Here is a 20,591-nt window from a genome sequence, read left to right on the forward strand (position 1 = left end):
CTTCATTTAATTTGATCAGTTGGGTTTGGTAACGTTCAGCTGTCACAGTTTGACCAGGTTCCAGAAGCTCGAAGTAAATGATACCTTTGCAATCCCGCCAGACACACAATAACACTTTCTTGGCATGAATCGTTTTTGCAACTGATGATGGCTGGCTAGGATTAACCCACACTTTTTGCGTTTCGGATTGTCATACAAAATCCACTTTTCATCGCCCGTGATGTGTACAAAAAGTTTTTGTTTTTGTACCGCGAAAGCAAATTCATGCAGATGTCAACTCTTCTGTTTTTGCTTTCTTTGGTCAGTTCAGGAGGAACCCAGTTTCAGAAGGGGGATCTTTCCACTGCTTGCAATCGAAGTGATATTACTTGGCTAGTAACTTCTAACTGTTCAGCAAGTTCTTGCGTTTGACATGAATTTTCATCCAGTAACACTTGAAGTTCTTCGTCCTCAAATTTTTTTCACTGCACCTGGACGTTGATAGTCTTCCAGACTAAACGTTCCGCCAGGAAATCTTGTAAACCACTTTTTTAATGTTGAATGACGCACAGAATGTTAACCCAAAGTCGAATTAATCAATTCTGTTACTTACGCCGCATTTTTTTTTTTCTTCGTTCATTTGAAAACAAGAGAATGCAACGGCGTAAATGTTGCTTATCGACCTCCGTCTCTACTACGCGTGATACACGCGCCATGACAGCTTGTACCAGACTGAACCTTGTGTTACAAAACCAGCAATGCCTAAGCTATACATAGTCACATTGGCGGCCGAATTGGATGCGTGCAAGAGTATTGTTGAATGCACCCAACTTCAGAGCCGAGTTTCTACTTGCACATCCAATAGATATTTAACAATAAATAGGAGAACCATAATAAAAATGCATACTAAGTAATGTGTTGAAGTGAGGGAGCACGTAATGTTCTAACCAAGTTCAGTGATCCTGTGTTACTCATACAGCATAAAGCTCTATTGTTCAAGTTGGCCTTATCGTGACTAGGACAAATAGCTTTCATATTGACTTTCATTAATCTGTAATCAATCAATCGATATTCTTCAAATGACCTACTTTATCTTAATATATTCTAAATGTACAAGTCAATCGGTCTGTTGTGAATTAAAAAAAAAAACAATGAAAATCACCGCAACATCAGAAACATTTGAAATACGCAGGCTTTTATATAACAATAAAAATATAGATAAGGATAATATGGAAACACACATGCCCTAAATATCATAATAGCGATATACAAATAGATATAAAATTATAAGTTAAAAATTTGAATATTTTAAAAGGTACCTACATAACTCGCACATCTTACTATATAAAATTTCCCGTAGACATAAGAATCATTGCTCTTTACACGAATTTCATGTCTTAATCCATTCCAAAGATATGGAAAATAGTGCAGTCTGCTGGTACTTAATTTACTTAATTTATCATCTTGTTAGAAATATTGAAAATGCGCATTGTAGTACTTTTCTGTTAGATTGCATTAGAAATTCTTAATGTGTCTAATGCGGATAAAATTCTAATACTAACTACAAGTTTTATCTTCTGATTGGCTTGAGATACGAAATTCGCATAAATGTTGTTTTGAGTAGCATGTCTACGAGAACTCTCTAAGCAGTTTTAATGAGAATATGATTTATATGTCTTATCGATTAACCCTGCAATACGTGCGCGGATTTTTGACATGGATAGCCCGTTTGTTTTTATTCTATTCTATTGCCTAGCTTCGTTAATATTTCTGTCTTTCTTGTAGAGAATTGTATTTATAAACTGTTTTAAGGGTTTTTGCACAGAATTTGAGAAATATGTTTATTTTAAAAGCTATGTATATACAAAAAAACTCATTTTTCAAAAGTAATATGCGAATAAGACTGTAAACGTTATTTGTATTTAGCAGTAAATGTACCAATCCGGCGCATTGTAAACTTTCCTTTATCGTAAACATGTGTGTCAAAATTCTTTAAAAAAATATGAATAATTTTACAAAAATTTTACAAACAAGGCTTACAAATAAACGTATTGTCCATAAAACATACACTGTTTCAGCGAAATATTTTTTATGATTTCTTGCTATCAAAGCTTGATTACGATTTTACATAATTATATATAGGCTATTTACATTCATATATTTTTCTTTTTCCCTATTCATGTCCCTCTAAACATGTTCTGCACACAAGTAATGAATGGACAATGCATACTTTCCTTCAAGTATTGACCACTCATCAAAAACATCAAAGTACCAATAAAGGCACATATTCCAGTCTCGTCTGTAAGTTTTGGATCACGGTCACGTACAAGTCTCTATCTAACACTGTCAGTGTAAATATTGGTACAATCAACTATAAGTTTCAAAATGTTTGCATCTAAAAGTTCTAGACTTTAAAGTTGCAACGACGCAAACCTTGCCTCATCTTTAGTTCCTGGAAAACGAAGTACAATATTATGAGCATGGGTGCGAATATTATGAGTAGGAGTGTCTTTTTTCCATTTGAAATTGTCATTTGTTACATAATAATTTAGTTCCCAACTGTCTGTACTACCATTATCATCAACAGAAATCAGTGATCCCTGCCGCCCGGAATTCTCAGTCGCATCTTCTGAATTTTCACTAACTATTTCTGTGTCCGAAAAATGCACTTCTTCGGTCTCTAAATGATCTTCACGATCACTGTCTCCATCTAGAAAACATTCCCCATCAGAACTAGCATTTTGCAAGCTCATTGATCATCTGATCAACACTCGAACTATGATGAAAAAACTTTTGACATTTTGGAACACTTATGACAGCAATAGTCGCGCGGGCTACAGATGTAGCCCACGAAACTTTCAAGCAGAATAACAATGAGATCCTTTCGATTTTATGTTCGATTACACACTAAACGCGCAGAACGATGGTTGATAGAAAGGTACACAGACACCCTTTGTGTTAGCATCTCGAACTACTTGGCGGCAACAAAAACAAAAACGCTGGACTACAATAGTAGCCCGCGCGCGTATTGCAGGGTTAATGGTAATGTTAGTTGAAAGTATTGTAATATATATGAATATGCAAAACAAAACTTGGTACACTCATTTCCTATCTCCTATAATATATTTTTCGAGATATGTTTGGATTGTGTGCTTCTACCCGGGGCCACTCAGAGGGATTCAAAGTTGATGGGAGGGAATTTAGGAGAGTATTTTCCCGACATTCTCCCAATTTTCCCTGTTCAGGTACGTTATGGGCCCCAAACATAGCACCTCTGGAAAGCTTGTTTCATGATGAAGAGAATGAACTATAAACCATGACTTTTCCGATAACCAGTGTTGATGCAATAGCTATTTCACTGCAAGTCTACAATTTCCTTTACACCAACAGGGTTAATGGCCTCCAGGGAATTACTCTGTTGTCCATGGTACCTAATTTTTTGTGCATGAACATGTCTTTGTTATGTTTATCGAATGAACTAGGTTTGATTAAGATATCCGGATGACACTTTCATGTCCGTTCCCTATTAGTACTTTGAGTTTGTGCTGGACAGCATCATGTCCGTGGATTCCCTTTTCTTCCCACATTTTCATTCCGCCCATCATTTCACAATTAATCACCTTCAATAACATCCGTCTCCTTCAGCCTACAGATTATGATGACGTTAAATCAGAAATTTCATTTCTCTTTTCTGTTCTCTAATTCATACCCTTCATAACTTACGAAGCATTCTAGAGAAAGAGTTTATAATGTCTTTTTGTAATGTATGGACAAGTTCGTGTATTCGCTTTTTTTCGGATAAATAATTCATACGAAACGTGGCAACTGTTTTCAGGTGTCTTCGATACGCTCTCGCCCACTTTTCTGGATTTTAGTTAATTCCTTCGATTATTCTCTTGCTCAAATCATCTGTCTCGTGTGACGTACAAGACATAACCGTAGGAAATTAAACAATTCCTTTCATTTCATATAATGATCGAAGTTCTTTTTCTGAAGAGATATCATACTTTTTATATATAAATATAATTAACTTAGTGAGTGTATAGTTACTTTAGTTTTACTTCTTTGCAGTGTTCGTAGATTTTCACTAATTTTTAAAGAGAAATGTTACATTATTACGTATTTTGAGCATCACACAAAAGAAGTCTCAATTTTGACACAGCTGTCAGTTTCGTTAATCTGTCTCCATCGTGTTTCCGTTTATGAATTCTCATTCTAAGAACAGCGTGAAATACTAATCAGTCAAAACCATTGCAAGTGTTCAAAGTTGTGTATATTTCTGTCGCCTATTAATATTCTGTAGAAACACTGTGGTTTGTGTTAGGCTTACCATCTCTTTTCGACATCAAGCTTACATGAGCAGTGGATTTACAAAATAATGTAGAATATGAATCACATGTGACCCTATCAGGAATCAAATCTGGACCTCCCTCGTCACAGACAAAAATGCTACCATTTAGTTACGAGAGAACTGTTTTGAGGATATGTTAAAATTATTTGAAAGAAATTGACTTTGTGTATATATATATATATATATATATATATATATATATGTGTGTGTGTGTATATATATATATATATAAATAATAGTAATTATTTAGTTAATGTGTCTTGTTAACGCACTAAGTTATAAAAAGAGGAAATGTGGTGCGTCTCGACTTATTATTTTCCTGTTATATATTTCACAAAACCCACTCTTTCCTTAATTAATGTAGTCCTCCGGATTACTTCTTGAAGGGGTTTTTAGTTCAGTTTTTCTCCTCCTTGTGTTCGATATCAAGAATAACTTCAGCACTTAAGGTCGAAATTTAATTTTTTGAGGGACTGGAAAGCTACACAGAGCGTCCATCTTCCCTTGTTGAAACGAAAGTATTTCCATATCCATTAACATTGAATTAGGTAGATCGAACGCTATGGAAGTTACACTATAATGATAATAAGTGTGAGATCTGATTATTTGCTGTAATTTATGATGTAGTTCCATTTTGTCTAAGCTACCTTTATCCAGATCACACAGACAGAAGTTTTAAGAATTGGTCCTGATGAAGAACGAATCGCATTCTTGTCTTCTATAGGCGATTTTTTTTCCCTTCCAGAATGTTGATTTGTTTGATGGAATGCTAAAATTCACCCAGGTATTTCGATAATCCTGAAACTGTTTGAGTCTTTTTTTTTTTTTTTTTTTTTATCGTCTCTAATATATTTTTTATTCTAGTTTCAATGATTTTTCGTCATGCCAATGTAAGTTTAGTCACAAGTATATACTGTTGTAAATGCCAAAGTTTACTTTGCGTTTGCATAATAACTTTTGTACCCTGTTAGAAGCTTTCTCATATTTTTGGGTGATTCGAAGGCCACTCTAAAACCGTATTATTGTACATTTTTCTCATTCAGTAGGAAAATACTGTCTAAAGCGGAAAGTAGACCTTTTATTATTATTATTATTATTATTATTATTATTATTATTATTATTATTATTATTATTATTATTATTATTTCTCCATTAATTTCAAGTTTTTGTCCGTTAACTTTTATCTAGCGAATGTTTATTATAGCCATTTTGAAGTTCCAATTTTATATACAGAATCTAGTTGACTTGTTAGTTTCCTTGTTTTGTAGTATCTTTTTGTTGGTAGCCATCGTATTGATGGCTAGATTCTGTGTATAAAATTGGTCTCAAATGGTTACAATAAACTCTCGTTAGATAAAAGTGAACAAAAGGCTCTTAACATGTAGAAAAAAGGACAAAAGCTTCAAATTAATAGAAAAGTCTCCTTCCCACTTCCCAGTCTCCTTGAATTCTCCTCCAGAATGCAAAACATGCACAAAAATATGCTTTTAGAGTGGCCTTCAAATCACCAAAAAATATGGAAAATTTTCTGACAAGTACAAAAGTTGCTATGTAGACACAAAAGTAAACTTTGGCATTTACGAGATAGTATGTACTTGTGACCAAACTTACATAGATAGGTGTGACGAAGAAACATTGAAACTAAAATAGAAAATAGATTAGAGACTGTAAAAACAAGAATTGAGCAGTTTCAGGATTATCGAAACACCTGGGTGAATTTTAGCTTCCATTAAACAAATTAACATTCTTGGGGGGGGGGGGGGGGTGCCTATAGAAAGACAAGTATACAGTTCGTTCTTCATCAGGACCAAAATTTCAAAACTTAAATTTAGGTAAAGGCCAGCAATGGGACTACATCATAAATATTGCAAACAATAAAATCTTATACTTACTAACATTGCACTGTAACTTCCACAGCATTCGACCCACCTAGTTCAATAAAAAACTAGAGTGAATATGGAAGCACTGTTTGTTTCAACAAGAAAGATCGAAGTTCTGTGTACAGTTGTCCAGTTCCTCAGAAAACTAAATTTTGAGCCTAAGTGCTAAGTTATTCTTTTACCTAAAAAGAAGAAAGTAAAAGTGTATTAAGAAGCGGTTCAAGAAGTAATGAATAATGAAACAGTGGGTTTGGAAATATATTAAAGAAAAATAATAACCTTTGGCGCATTACAAAGATAACAATATTCGATCTTTTATCTAATAGTTACTGAGATTTATTTTTTAACCAACAGGTAAGAGACGTCCGTCTTCTTCGGATGAGAGTGAACCAGAAACCACAGTAAGAAAGAAGTTGAAGTACGATTTGGATGAAGGAAGCGATGCAAGTGATGACTATGTTCCTTCGAACTACGGCGACAGTGATACTGAGAAGCAAGACTCAGTATCAGCTTCAACTCCCAAGAAACCAGGGAGGAAGCCTGCTGCTGAATCTACAAAAAATTTGGAGAAGATCACTGCCAAACCGAGTATTAAATCTCCAGCAACAGTGAAGAAGACTGCCTCTCAAGTGACATCATCAGCAAGTAAACCAAGCATACAGACAGCTGAGAAACCGAAAAGTAACCAAAAGGCATTAAAACCTAGTCATCCAGTACTAGTTGCCAACGCTAAAGGTGTTTTGAAAGTAAATCCGAAATCTTTACCTAAATTAACTTCCGGTGTTTATATGGTGGCCGGCAAACATGCGGAGGGTAAAATAGGGCTTGATCCTCTGGATGGTGATATAGGGCAAAAAAGTGGAGTAGTTATAATTACAGATTCAAGCAAAGGTAATGCTCCTCGTAGTGGAGTTATGAGGAAACCACCATCCTCTACCTCTGTGGATGGGGAAAAAACAAATGCTGTGGCTTCATCAAGTAGCGATATTTATAAGAAGTCATTATCTACAAGTCAGCCAGATCAGTCGAACAAAGATTCATCGCTTCCAAAGAGTGGAATTATAAAGAAACCTATAAGTAGTCAGGCCGGTACTATAAAGAAATCAGGAACATCATTTATACAAGGCAATAGCCAAGTAATAATATCAACCACAGATGCTCCTCGTCAGAGTGGAATTATAAAGAAACCCATCGTGTCTGACGTTGTAAAGTTACCTGACGATAGGCAAAATACTGAGAAGGATGCACCAAGTATAAAAATCGTTAGTGTGGAGTCCGTGAATTCTTCAGTGGACGAATCAGAAAATGATCCGATAGCGTCACCAGTCAAAACAGGAAGTCAGGTCATAGGTAATTGCCCTCCTCAGGCGAAGTCACCCTTGAAACAACAAATTGTTGTGTCAGTACCTCAGAATAAACAATCTACTGTTCTCCCTGTGTCGCCTACAATAAAAGTCGGTCAGTTATCGCCAGGATCAGGGAAACCTCCACAGCCTAACTTTGTGATCAGAGCTGGTGGAAAGCCAGGTTACAAAGGAAAACCAGGCCCGAAACCAAAACAGCAGCAGCAGCGGTCATTAGAAAGGCTGTTGAAACCAGTTCTCAGCCAGCTGCAACCGTCATTGTTGAACGGAAAACCCAATCAAACCAATTCTACTTTTATAAAATTAAATGATACGTCAGAATTGTCTGAAGCATTAGAAACAGCTGCTTCAAGTATCAAGGAGGGAGTACAGGTTGAGCCGGTTGTAGAGAAGAAGAAAATTGTGGATCCCAGTCGAAAGCCATTGTTTTCAGATGCTAGCAGTAGCGAGTCAGAGGATGATTGGGATAAGTATGACTTTCCACCAATAGACCCCGACAAACCACCAAGCCCACCCGCGCCATATACTTTGTGTCCTTTGAGTGGGGTACCGTTAGAGGAGGGAGAAGAGCCGAAGGATCCAGGGGACTTACAGACTCTTCTGGAAGCAATTCGTGTTAAGAGGGAAGCGGAGGAACAAATGAAGCGCGAGTCGGAAGCAGCGGAGAATAGAGCAGAGGTAATTGGAATAAAAGAAGAATCAAGTGCGAATATTATTCATCAAGCAGATGGAAGTTCCGCGGTGATTGTTTCCTGTTCAGGTGCTGACGGCCAACAGACTGATTCGTTGGTACTGGGTGGTGTAAATAATCAGTTAGGTGGAACAGTAGTGTTGCAGACTGTGAATGAAGCAGGCGAGACTGTTATGATACCAAAAGCAAGTATAACTAGACTGTTAGGTGGACAAACAGTGGTGAGTGTTCCAAGCCAATCTAGTGAGTCCACGTTTTCAAAGACAAATGCTAAACTAGGTGGCAAACTTTCAGTTCAGCAAGAACATATTGTGAGTGAGCCAGTAGTGACTTTAGAAGTGTCCGATAATTATGTGAACACTGGTGCTAAAACAGTACCTGTTTCTAATGTAGAGAATGCAGTGCTTGCGAAGCCTCAGTTAAGTAGAGAAGGTGTGACAGTACCAGTGTCTCAAACAACGTACACCACGAAAGATGGTGTAACAATGACTGTGTCTCAAACGTGTGCGTCTTCGAACGAGAGGGAGATAGTTGCCGTATGTGATGGTAGTGACTCAGTGTTAATAGCAGAACAGCAAGATGTCGAAGGAGGAAGCGCTGCGTTATTGACTTTGGACTCTGCAATTGCAGAAGCGGTGGCGCAACTTCTTCCGGAAGAAGTTAGTAGGGATGTCGGGTGTTCCCAGTTTTACGTGAAAGAGGACGAAACATTGCTTATGACGTCAGTGGTTCAAATGCCAAATGAAGAAAATTCAGCAGAAGTCGTTGCATCTGTAGAACAGGAAGCTGTGGAACAGGAACAGGCACCAAAAGGTAAGACATGCTACTTCCATGAATATTTATTATATATGCATGTTATTGTCTTTTCGTTTAAATAGCTACATGTGCATTTTTTTAAGAAACTTCGTAACGACTTTTAACAGTTTTAATGTGTGCCGTCTATTTTCTTATCTACACCGGCTAAATACTTAGTTAAGTTAGACAATAATGAATGAAACAGGTGTGATTTGTTATGATACCAAAAGCAGGCATCCCAATGACAGTGTATCCCATTTCGCCTATCCACATAAAATTCATTTAGTCCTATTACTGTTGAAATCTGAGTATGTAAAACATTGTTAAACTGAAAAGCTGTTCAACTTAAACATGTACAATTTAAGTAATGTTTATTATAATTTTGATAAAAGATAATTTTGTTTTCTGACACAATAGCTCTTGTTAACTATAAATAAAATGTTAGTCATTCACGGCCGAGCTGATATTCAATTTTTAGAGAAGTAGGAAACGAAGATGGACTGATATAGCTAATATTAATTTCACAATGTAATCTCTTTATATATAGCATATTTACTTAGCAGAATAGAACGATGTTTTAACTAAAAAATATAAGACAGTCTAACTGAAAGCGCGTAAGCTTCAAAATTTCCATGTAGTTGCTTTTACGCGCAGTAATTCGCCTGTTTTTCAAGATGATGTTACTATTTCAAAATTTATTGACTAAAATTTAAGTTAGTTTTTAAAGGCAAGGGTAAAAACTTTGGTGCAATAATTTCGAAAGCTTGGCTGCCGTCCCGTGCTAGTGGTGAAGATCACTAATTGCTTCTTGTGAATATTGTCAGCATTTGATGAAAAGGATTCTCTTCTTCATGAAGGATCTAGCCTAGATCCCTATTCTCTGTACGGGAATTTGTTTATGGAAAGAGCCATTTCATGCAAAATCAACCAAATTTTCAGGGAAAAAACTTCGTCTCAAAATTTGATGAAATTTTGTGTACATGTAGGCCTCTATAAGAGATGATCATGCACCAAATTGTAGTGTGTACCCCTTGTAGTTTCAGAGTACAGGGTGATAAAAGAATGGACAATTTGATGTTTTTGTAGAACCTTGTTAGCCTCAATTGGTTCCGTATATCCCTTCCGTAAATATTGAGCTAGAGAGAAAAAAATATACCATTTTGAAGAGGAAAGAATAGGCTACAAGATATGTCGGGAACATTTATTTGAAAATCAAATATCATTTTCCGGGAAATCCCGGGAAAAATTTGGATCAGTGATATCTCAGGAAGTGCCCATTTTGATATCCTTGAAATTGGGTACCAAGGTAGCACTATAAGTGCGGCATAAGTGTACCAAATGTCAGCTTGGGCCAAGAATGGGCCTGGAGTATACAATGATTTTCGTGTGACTGTCGGGAGAGACACCTGGTGTGCTAATGTGGCAACTTGCCAATTGGTCAGTACTGGTGAAGTAAGGTGTAATGTTTTTCTGGTGCAAATTTGTAATTCAGTAATCCTGTGAGGATCTTTGAAACATTCCATTATCAATTGTAGTACATCCTTATGAAAATGAGACGTTTTCGTCTCTGGTGCTTTTCGAAGGCTCGTAATAAGAGGGTCTGATGTGATTAAAGTAAATGTATCACATCTTCGTTTGCCTTCGTTCGTGAAATTTTACGAGCAAAGTGTTCCCTATATTGCTTAAATTCTTTATTCCGTGCTTTTGGGCTTCCTCACTGAGTTGACGTATTGGAAGTGGAGCATGCTGTATGATTCGAGCACCATGAATTAAGACATTTGGTGGCATTGGGTACTAGGGATATTTCGTAATGAACTCCTGTGCCGTGTCGAGAGCATATCTGCGAAATTTTTTCACGCGTATTCATGGCCACTAGTAAGTGTCTGCAGCACAATCTTGAATCTCCATATAATGCCAACATCAACAGCAGTAATACATGCGGACAATTCGTGGTTACCAAAGGAACACCTTACTGTACTTCCATCATTGCTTATTGTTTCATATCTTGCATCGTGCAAGACGTGCGCTCATTTCAGGGCTTTGATTGGAACACTCAGAGCTGGAGCGAGCGGAGACTTATTACAGTTGATTGCAATCTCACTTCTGTTCACGCATCACAAAAACAAAATACTAAGTTGATCAACACCATTTTTAATCTGATGCTACCTTATGATCCGTAGATTGTTCAGCAAACATTGGCGTTTCAAAATGTCGCCACCATTAATCAAATATTGGTAGCTAGAGTTTATTTCTGCGGGTGAATGCCCGAGAAGTATGACTAGATGTTGGGAACAAGATTGAGCCTGGGGCCATAGCCCCAAATGAGGTCTGGGAATAAAATGCCAAGAATTGACTAGTATTCAACTTTGTTAGTGCATGCATGGGGAGTAGACGTGTAATAATCTAACACTTATTCTCATATTTGCCCCAACTCAATTCAAAAGCAGCGCTACATCCAGAATGCGTTTTTCCTGAAACATTTTCATGTGCTATATTTCCCAAAAGTCCAAATATGTGCAGGTTTTTTGATTATAGTAAGAACAATGTTTCCGCTACGACATATTAAAAAAAAAAAAAAAAATCAATCACAGACATGATATGCCTTGTTTTCTACTAAAATGCCATTCTATCGTTTTCTCATAATGTATATGCTTTCAGTACCACAGCATTTTCCAAATGTGATATTAAGTAGTACTACTACACATCAACATTCTAAATATACAAAATTATACATATCTGTGGGTCGTGTCACCATGTTTACCAGCCGCTGAATATCTATACGCGCTGTAGGGATAATCGTATTCCAATTCAACTTCTATCTTTTGTCACTAAGCTGCGCCGCTCCGCCTTTGGCGGATAACCAAGTTGACGCGTGCCATGAGGTCATGGTAAACTGCTACCACTTCTTATGTGTACATTATCAGGGTTTCATTATAACAAATTATTTCGCGTCAATCTTTTACTCCATTTTTCGAGTTTTTGCCAAGAATTGCCTGGTTTGGCCCACTGTGTGACGCGGTCACAAACAACAAACAATACTCGAATGTGGGTGTGGGTGGAACTCGAATTACAGCTACCTCCTCATGGTGAGTTCTGAGCCATTTCATGGAGGGAAAAAAAAAAGCAAAGAGCTGCAAAAATCGTTATGAAAATAATATGTATAAAATCAATCACATTAACGAATTATTAACCAACATGACCTCACACAACTAAAATAAAGCACTTAGACGCTGTAGAAATTTTAAAAAAAATATTTGTATGTTTCTTGCATAAAGGTAAATTTTGGTGCTTTTTGTCATGTTTTTCAAACTTAGGTCGTTGCGCGAACTGAAGGTCCAAAGTGTGTTTTTTGTTATTTTTTCATTGATTAGCACGCGAATACGCAGCTTTTGAGCTCTATTAGAATTCGATACTCGAAAATCTTATTTTTTGCTCCACCCTAGTGCTCACGTAGTTCGGAACATCGGTCGGTCGTAGTTCGGTCAAAACATCCATTTATTAATAATTCACAGAATTTAGTAACTTGGCTTTTCAAATGGAAACGAATGTTTGGATCATCATATATTTGCACCAAAAGAAATCAAAAGATTCAGTATGAACAAAGAAAACCTGGATAAGGATTGGAACATTACTATAGATAGATTTGTTGACAAGGATTAAATTTCACAATTTTCAGACACAGCCAGAGGCAGGTAAATCCTACATTCTTGTTCATTTGTTTCAGATGTATAACTCACCAACATTGAAACCATATGAGAGTAGAAAACTAACGAACGTGTTTACTTTTGTATAAATGAATAGTGTTCTCGAAGTCGTACGTGTAGATAGTTCACAAGTTGAGAAGAAATGATAGCATGTTATCTATGTAGAAGAATAGCTAGTCAAAGATGATATAGAACTGCAGAATCATAAAACCTTAGTGGGTGGTAATCGGAACTGTCCGAACAATCATGTCCTCTTACTAGTGACATTGGAACTTAACTTATATTCAACGACGTTGCCATAGCTTTAGTCCCCATTACACTGTGATTAATGGCTTACACATGTGGGTTCTTTCTTTCTATATAGAGAAGAGGGAAATAAACAAACACTGACCAACTTGCCTGCATATATAGATCATTCCTTCTCAATGGAAAAAGAAATATTCTGTTGAAAGCAGGTTGAAAGTGTCAAATAACAAAGCAACATCAAGCACTCGGAGTTTCCAGACTACTTTTTTCTTCACCAAAACATTTGAGACATTCCATTCCTTATTCATGTGACGGAGAAGATCAGCTTTTGCTCACCCCTTATTTTCGTCGAGAGCTCCGTCCAGTTCGAATTTTGTACCTCTCCAAAGGAAGAACGAAAATTTTTTTCACTCAAGGTGTCAAATAACAAAACAACACAAACCATTCGGAGTTTCCACGCTACTTTTTTTTTCTTTTTCGCCAAAACCTTTCTCAAGTGACACGCAGGAATACGCACTCCTGTGGTTGAGAATTGTCAGCTAGCTAGAATTTATTGGCAACACCGGATTTCGGAGAAAATATCTGTTTCATTACTATGTAGTAGAGAAGGCTAATAGGTCAATTTTCCATACCCCCCCCTTCCCAAGGTTTTTAAGGTGTTTCAAAAGGTCTACAATGAAATGATTACTATTAATTCGTAAAAAGAGGATCCTGTATAACCAAGTGCTGACAATAAGCATAAAGCGAGGTTGTCATATTGCAAGAATCTTGTAGCTGTCATTAAAAAAAATATATATATATATATATTGCAGCCCTACAATATTTCTCCATATAAACATAATCTTGAAAGGGACATGTAACAATTTTGTTATGTTGTAAGGAGTCAAACCATGTTCAATTTTCTGGGTCGTCGTCAATTTTCGTGCTTGCTACCTGCTATCGCCCTCCCACTGACAAAGAAAAAAAGTTCCGCCGCTTCCGAATCGCCAGATTCTTATGGACGGGGAGGGAAAGCGCGCCAAAATGTACGTTTCTAATGAGGAGAGTCAATATTTGTCTATTAGAGTTCAGTGCTGCGTGGGTGGAGATATCATTTTTGCTTTCAGAAAGATAGGGTTGCAAGATTTTTTAATGACAGCTACAGGATTTTTGCAGCATGGCAACCTGGCTTAAGAATCAGCTAGCAGTCTTTACTACCGTCCAGTAGAAAGCAGTCAACTTGTCGAAATTATTAAGATAAAAAATAAACTTTGGAATACATAGTAGCAAGGGAAGTATAAATTTTGGAATAATTTGTGTTTCCGTATAATTTATGGTATCGTTATATGTTGCATATTGAGATCATTCTCTGATTCATGTGCGGCTTTTCTTCCAGCGTTGTAATAGGTTCTCGATCTATAATCTGTGCTCACAATGCATGCCCAAAATTTTGACAGAGACTTCTAACGTATAAAACTGAAACAGCTAAATGGATGAAATAACGAAAAGAAAGAATACAAATTGAACAGAGGCACTTTGTTATGCCAGCATCAGCTTTTGCACCATCGCCAATTAACACGGTGGATAATATTGCTTTAGGTTGGACTTCTGGTTATTCAAACGCGGACTAGAGTTTGACGGCACATACCCAGATGTAGTAACTACCGTCAATTTTTGTAACTCCAGAAATTAAGATGATATAACACTAAAGTGAACGAGCAAAGAATGGCTGATTCAAGACAAACGGTGGGCCTAACCGCACTAAAGTGACTGCTAATACTTTGGTAAAAGCTGATTGCGTCATTGAAGTAGCGAAAGCAAAACTGTAACTGTCGCTCTCATTTTAGAGCAAATACAGTAAAATGCCACAATATAATTTATCTACGATTAGAACAAGAAATTTAGGACCAGAAATGAAACACATCCTGAAGTACAATAGAATACGAGATTTACAGATTTACGAAATGCATCTTTTAATCACATACTACAATGCTCATATAATTTTTACAAAGATCGGCTTACACAGTATATGATTTTACTTACAGGGAAATGTGGGGCCACGGTGGCTCAGCGGTAGAGCGTTCACCTCTGGTGCTTGGGGTCCCGGGTTCTATCCCAGCGCCCGTTAAGTGAGCCTTGTGGTGGACAAACATCGTGTGCGTGGGTTTCCTCTTAGTTCTCCCGTTTCCTCCCACTTTCTTCATTCCACCATTTCATTCATTATTCATCATCACCGTCTCCTTTAGCCTAACGGGCATATACGTGGGACGTAAAACTCAAAGATTTCATTTCATTTACTTACAGGGAAGTACCAGTTTTTCTGCTTCGAATTTGCAATTTGCTGAATTACTCGTATGTAGAATAGATAGGTACTTGCGAAGCCCTTTTCCAACCAGAAGATAACCAAACACAGTAGCTCGCACAGTAGTAAATGTCCTCATGTATTATCGAACGTTAGTTCTGTATAAAATATTCGGCAATACTAACAAAAAATTAATATTCCAACATGGTTTATTACTAGGGATGAACAAAACACAAACAAAAGGATGTATATCAAGATTTACAATTTTACGTTTAACAGTATAAGATACACAATATGTACTAATTATTTCATAATAATTCACTTTCATTATTCGTTCCCTAGCCTAAGGGCATAATCAGTTGACGTTTAACTAGAAATTTCAATTTATTGATGTAACTGTTTTGCACTTTATAATAAATTTCAAATTTGTATTTTTTAAAGCAATAAACAACACTTTGAAATCAGATGAATACTTAAGAAATACGCATATATATGATTGATGCATTTTTTTCATTTTATGTGTGTTACATTTTGTCTTTTTTAAATTTAATTCAATTTTTTTAAATTTGAGGAACAGTAAATTTATTCCATAAGTGATTAAAAAAAAAAAAAAACATCCATTTATATTAATGTACAAATTTTAGTAAAATTACAGAAGTTCAGCAACACATCTCGTCCTGTATTGTGATTTCAGTTTAACTTTTAAAAATGAGCCATTTGTACTCTACATAAAACAGATAGGCAACGGTTCAGTGCGTCACAGCCCTCTCTAATGAAAAGCAACGATTGTGAATGGGGTAGTTGATGATATTAAGATGGCAACTCTGTTGACTAAACTTATATATATATATATATATATATAGAGAGAGAGAGAGAGAGAGCGTAATATATACTTAGAAGGATGTTTTATATATATATTCGTTTGAAGTTGAATTCTGTTTACAATGAAATTAATAGTAGGCCTTACACTTCTCAGCAGGTGAAACAAGAAGAATCGTGCTTTTGTTACCAGATGGTCAGATGGTCATCACAGAGGTAGACGAGCAACAATATGCAGCTTTGGAGCTGGACAAATGAATTGCAAAAGGTAATATTTCCTAGTTAGTTTTCCATAGAATGACTTAACTTACCCTTAGAGGCACAGGCGGTGTCACTTTCTATGTGATTTCAGCCACCACTGCGTTGCCAATTGAACAGTCATTTGTTTCCCAGTTGAATGACAAAAAGCTTGCCACAATATACGATCTATGCTACAGGTCAAAATATAATCAACAATTCTCATAAGTTCATTCTAAATGTCCCGTGTGACTAGTGTTGTAAAAAAACGGTTTTTTTTCTGTGAAGTTTTTTTTCAATAAAAAACATCGTTCTTTTTCATGTTTTTTTTCAAAAGTCTGTTTTTTTCTGGCAACTATTATTTATTGATTTATGTTGCAGATTATTGAAATAATCAACAGAACTTGAGTCGAAGCCCTCGTAACTTACAAATCGTTTGTTTCTTTGAACCTATACGAGCAAAATTGTGTAATTATTCCTTTCGGCCCCAGGTCATTTTTGGCGTTTTCCTACATTTCCAGTTAGTCACTTATTGCTCAAAAACTATTCATTCCATTGATATGGTTAAGGCCTTGTTTTTAAGAAAATGGATGTGGCTATTTTTTGGTGTAAGTTGTATTATAGTGTTGCCAACGGGTGGGAAATTATTGAGGGAAATGTAGGGGTGAAAATTTACAAAAAATCCCTAACCGAATTTCAAAATTTTTTTGTATCTAGTACCACTGCTGCTATATGGGTTCAAGTCACCTAAACAAATCTTTGGTGTATTGACAAGGTACAGTGAAATTCTGAAGTCGCTGGCTTCCATTCAAAGAGGGAAAGAAAAAATTCTGTCATACACATGAAATTTTGACACTTTTTATGCCTCAGAAGCAAAAATCAAATATGCCGGGGTACAGCTTCTCTAATTATCCTATTGAAACTTTTTATGGTGCGTTCTATAGGGCAAAGAGGAAGCTTTCAGGTAGTGGTACGTTTGTTTCAATGTAGCCAATAAGAGGGTAATAATAGAGGGGAAAAGGGAAATTTTCCGAATTTTTCACCTAATAGCGGGAATTAATTGTTTTGGCTGAAAACGCTGCCATCAGACAGACGAAAACTATCTGAAAATAAACCGTAGTGCTCCAAGAATATATCCTACAAGTATCATGGCAATATATAACAAAGTAAGCATGAAATTAAAAAAAAAATCTCATTCTACCTCAGAAATTCACCATTTTCTTACCATTTCCAGAACATGTTTTATTATAAACCTCAACTGTACTTCCCCTAATTATTCTAGTAAAACTTTTTATGGTATGCTGAGTAGGCTAAGGCTGAGGCTGTTACACACTGGTACATTCGTTTGAATGTAGCCAACAAGAAGGAAATAATAGAAATAAAAAAGGGAATTTTTCCCAAAATTTGCCCCTAAAATCTGGAATTAAAATTTGTTGTAGTTAGCAACACTATTATCAGACACACACAAACTATCTTAAAATAAGCTTTGGTATCCCTCTAATATATCCTACAAGTATTGTGACGATATCTAATAAAGTAAGCATGTCAATTAAAAATATCTCATTCTACCTTTAAAAAAATCACAGTTATCTTTCCAATTAGAGGACAAGGTCCACTGTAAACCTCAACCGTACTTCCCCTAATTATTCTATTGAAACATTCTATAATGCATTGTGTAGAGCAAAGACGAGACTTCCAGACACTGGTACGTTTGTTCCGATATAGCCAACAAGAGGGAAATAATAGAGACAAAACATATAATTTTTCCAAAATTTCCCCCTAAAATCTGGAATTAAAATATTCTGTAGCTGGAAACACTGCTGCCAAACAGACGCAAACTATCTTAAATCAAATATTGGTATACCACTAATATATCCTACAAGTATTATGGCGATATTTAAGGAACAAAGCTTCTAATTACCAAAAATATATTACGGTAAACAGAAAAGTAAGGGAAAACTAGAAAAATCAAGGGCTAGAACCTAAATACGAATTTTACGTGCGCCCCCTAATTACCCCATTGTAACGATCTGTACTTTCGTTTGTTAAATAAGGACAAATGTTCGATTGGCGTAAGTTGACTTGCACTCGGACGTACAGGTACGGATTTATAAACAAAAATTTCTAATTTTTGCCCAAATATAGGAGAATTTTAATTTTCCTAAATGGCAACACTGCGCGCAGGCCCGTCCAATTGATGTCAACAATTAGATATCCACCCGAGGTATCTACCTGGCAAGTCTTAAGAATGTCTTTCTACAACGAAGGAAGCTACAGGAAAAAAAAAGTAAAGGAAATTCGAAATTAGAAAATTCTCGAATTTTTGACTGGGGTGAAATTTGGGAAAGAAATTCGACACCAGAAGAAAAAGAAATTAATATGATAAACTATAAACCAACCACATTTGCAAGAATAATATCCCGATATCTTAATTAGTGTCCACACTTGAGCGGATTAAACAAGTGACACACCTGTGTGTGCCACTTTGGCCACCTGGGCCACCGAGTATACATTTGATTACATTTTTTGACTATTAACTCGTGTTGTTGTTGTAGTTATAGTCTCGACTAATAATAATATCGTTGTAAACAATAACTTTATAAGGAAAATTTTCTCTCCTTTTTACATCTTAGTTCCAATACTGTTGATGAGAAATGTAGGGTGTTTCAAAATAAATTTTGGGGTTTTAAGTCTTCGTAGTACTTATTACATTTTACGTACAATTATAAGCAATGCATCAAGTAAAAGAGCACCTCAAACAGTTTTTGCTACAAGTGTTCAATGTGAGATTCATTCGTCACACGGCACACATCTAGTCGATAGGCGAGAAAGGCCCATAAACTTTCCGCCATATGGCACAAAACACATTCAATTTAGGGGAGTTTCGTTTCAATTGTACCATCTCCTGAGGATTTGCTGACGGTCAGATGCAAACATTATGAGTGTTCACATTAGCTCTTAGGTGAAAAGTCGATTTATCACTGAAGACGACACGATCCAGAAAATCTTCATTGTTATGCAATAATATTTCACTTGCAAAATTGGCACGTAAACCGTAGTCTGTAGTCTTTAGACCTGTAGCAACTGCAAACAATAAAGACGTAGTTGCAAGCGTCTCCTTAATATTCTTCACACAGACGGTTGCACTGTACAGGTTCTGTCTTTATTAAAACAAAAAGCTTTCTGCTCTCTAGTCTCCATCTTTGCTATTTGCTCTTTCTAACGGCAGACAGAAGAAACAACGCATGTACATGCGTGCGTACAAAACTGTTTGAGTTGCTCTTTCATTTGATATAATATTTATAATTGTAAGTTAATTGTAATAGATACTACAAACTTTCAAAACCCTAATATTAATTTTGAAACACCCTGCATTACTTCAAATTGAGTCATCCTATATTCAGGTCCTAGTCAATTTGTCGCCTCGTGCAATGGCATAATTTGTCGCCTCCCCCTTTCTCCAGAAAGAACAAATCTTAGAAGTCATGATTTTAAGTATTCTACTCCAGCATGAACAACAAAGGGGAGGGTAAGTGCAGTCGCACTCAGAAAGGCTTAAATACTTACTAAAACTGCAATTCCGTTGTGTATGTTTCTTTTTCTTTAAATGTTAATCTATTATGATAGTGAAAGATAAGGCAAACACACCTGCAGAGGAAAGATGGTAATCCTTTTTATAGAATTCACTATCGAGCTTCAATCTCGATGTATCAGTTTGCAATTCCAGTGCAACTAGCTCTTTTATGTTATTTCTTGATTTTTCTTCTACATCTTCTAACATTTTTTTTTTTTTTTAAAAACCTTGTTTCTATCTTCAATGATAAGGAACTTGCTTTTGACAAAAACAAGATTACTTTCATATCAAAACTGTGATAACTTACTAAATGGAACAGATATTCACTAATATTCGAGAATTGAATTCTTGCATTTGACAACAATCAAGCAATTTGTGCTCGGATTTATTCGACCATTTGCTTTAGCATTGTCCATGTGGCCTTAAACTAATGCAACCTAAACATAATTTATGAATGTTGTATTCAAATAAAAGGTCAGCTTAGTAAATGTAACTATCATCATCATGAAGTCTGTTTCCAACAAGAAATATTTAATTTAAATAATATACTTATAACAGACTTTGTCGGACCATCCAAGCTTGCTGCTCCACGCAAATGCACGTGTTGCATATATACAGTGGCGTATTTAGGGGGGTTTCCGGGCTTAAGCCCCCCCGAAATCTTACTATA

General features: G+C 36.1%; 1 protein-coding gene across 3 annotated transcripts in view; it reads left to right on the top strand.

Moving 5' to 3' along the window:
* Chro (chromodomain-containing protein chromator) overlaps positions 1 to 20,591 on the top strand; it is a 93,147-nt gene that overhangs the window by 66,855 nt on the left and 5,701 nt on the right. For all 3 annotated transcript variants that reach the window (XM_081740171.1, XM_081740172.1, XM_081740173.1), the window contains exons 10-11: positions 6,565 to 9,078; positions 16,268 to 16,378. In XM_081740171.1, coding sequence (XP_081596297.1) covers positions 6,565 to 9,078; positions 16,268 to 16,368 — 2,615 coding nt within the window. In that variant the 3' untranslated portion in view covers positions 16,369 to 16,378. The remainder of the gene's footprint in view (positions 1 to 6,564; positions 9,079 to 16,267; positions 16,379 to 20,591) is intronic.

The sequence above is a fragment of the Thermobia domestica genome, chromosome 15, assembly GCF_964235325.1.
Source record: "Thermobia domestica chromosome 15, izTheDome1.hap1.1, whole genome shotgun sequence".
Classification (NCBI taxonomy): domain Eukaryota; kingdom Metazoa; phylum Arthropoda; class Insecta; order Zygentoma; family Lepismatidae; genus Thermobia; species Thermobia domestica.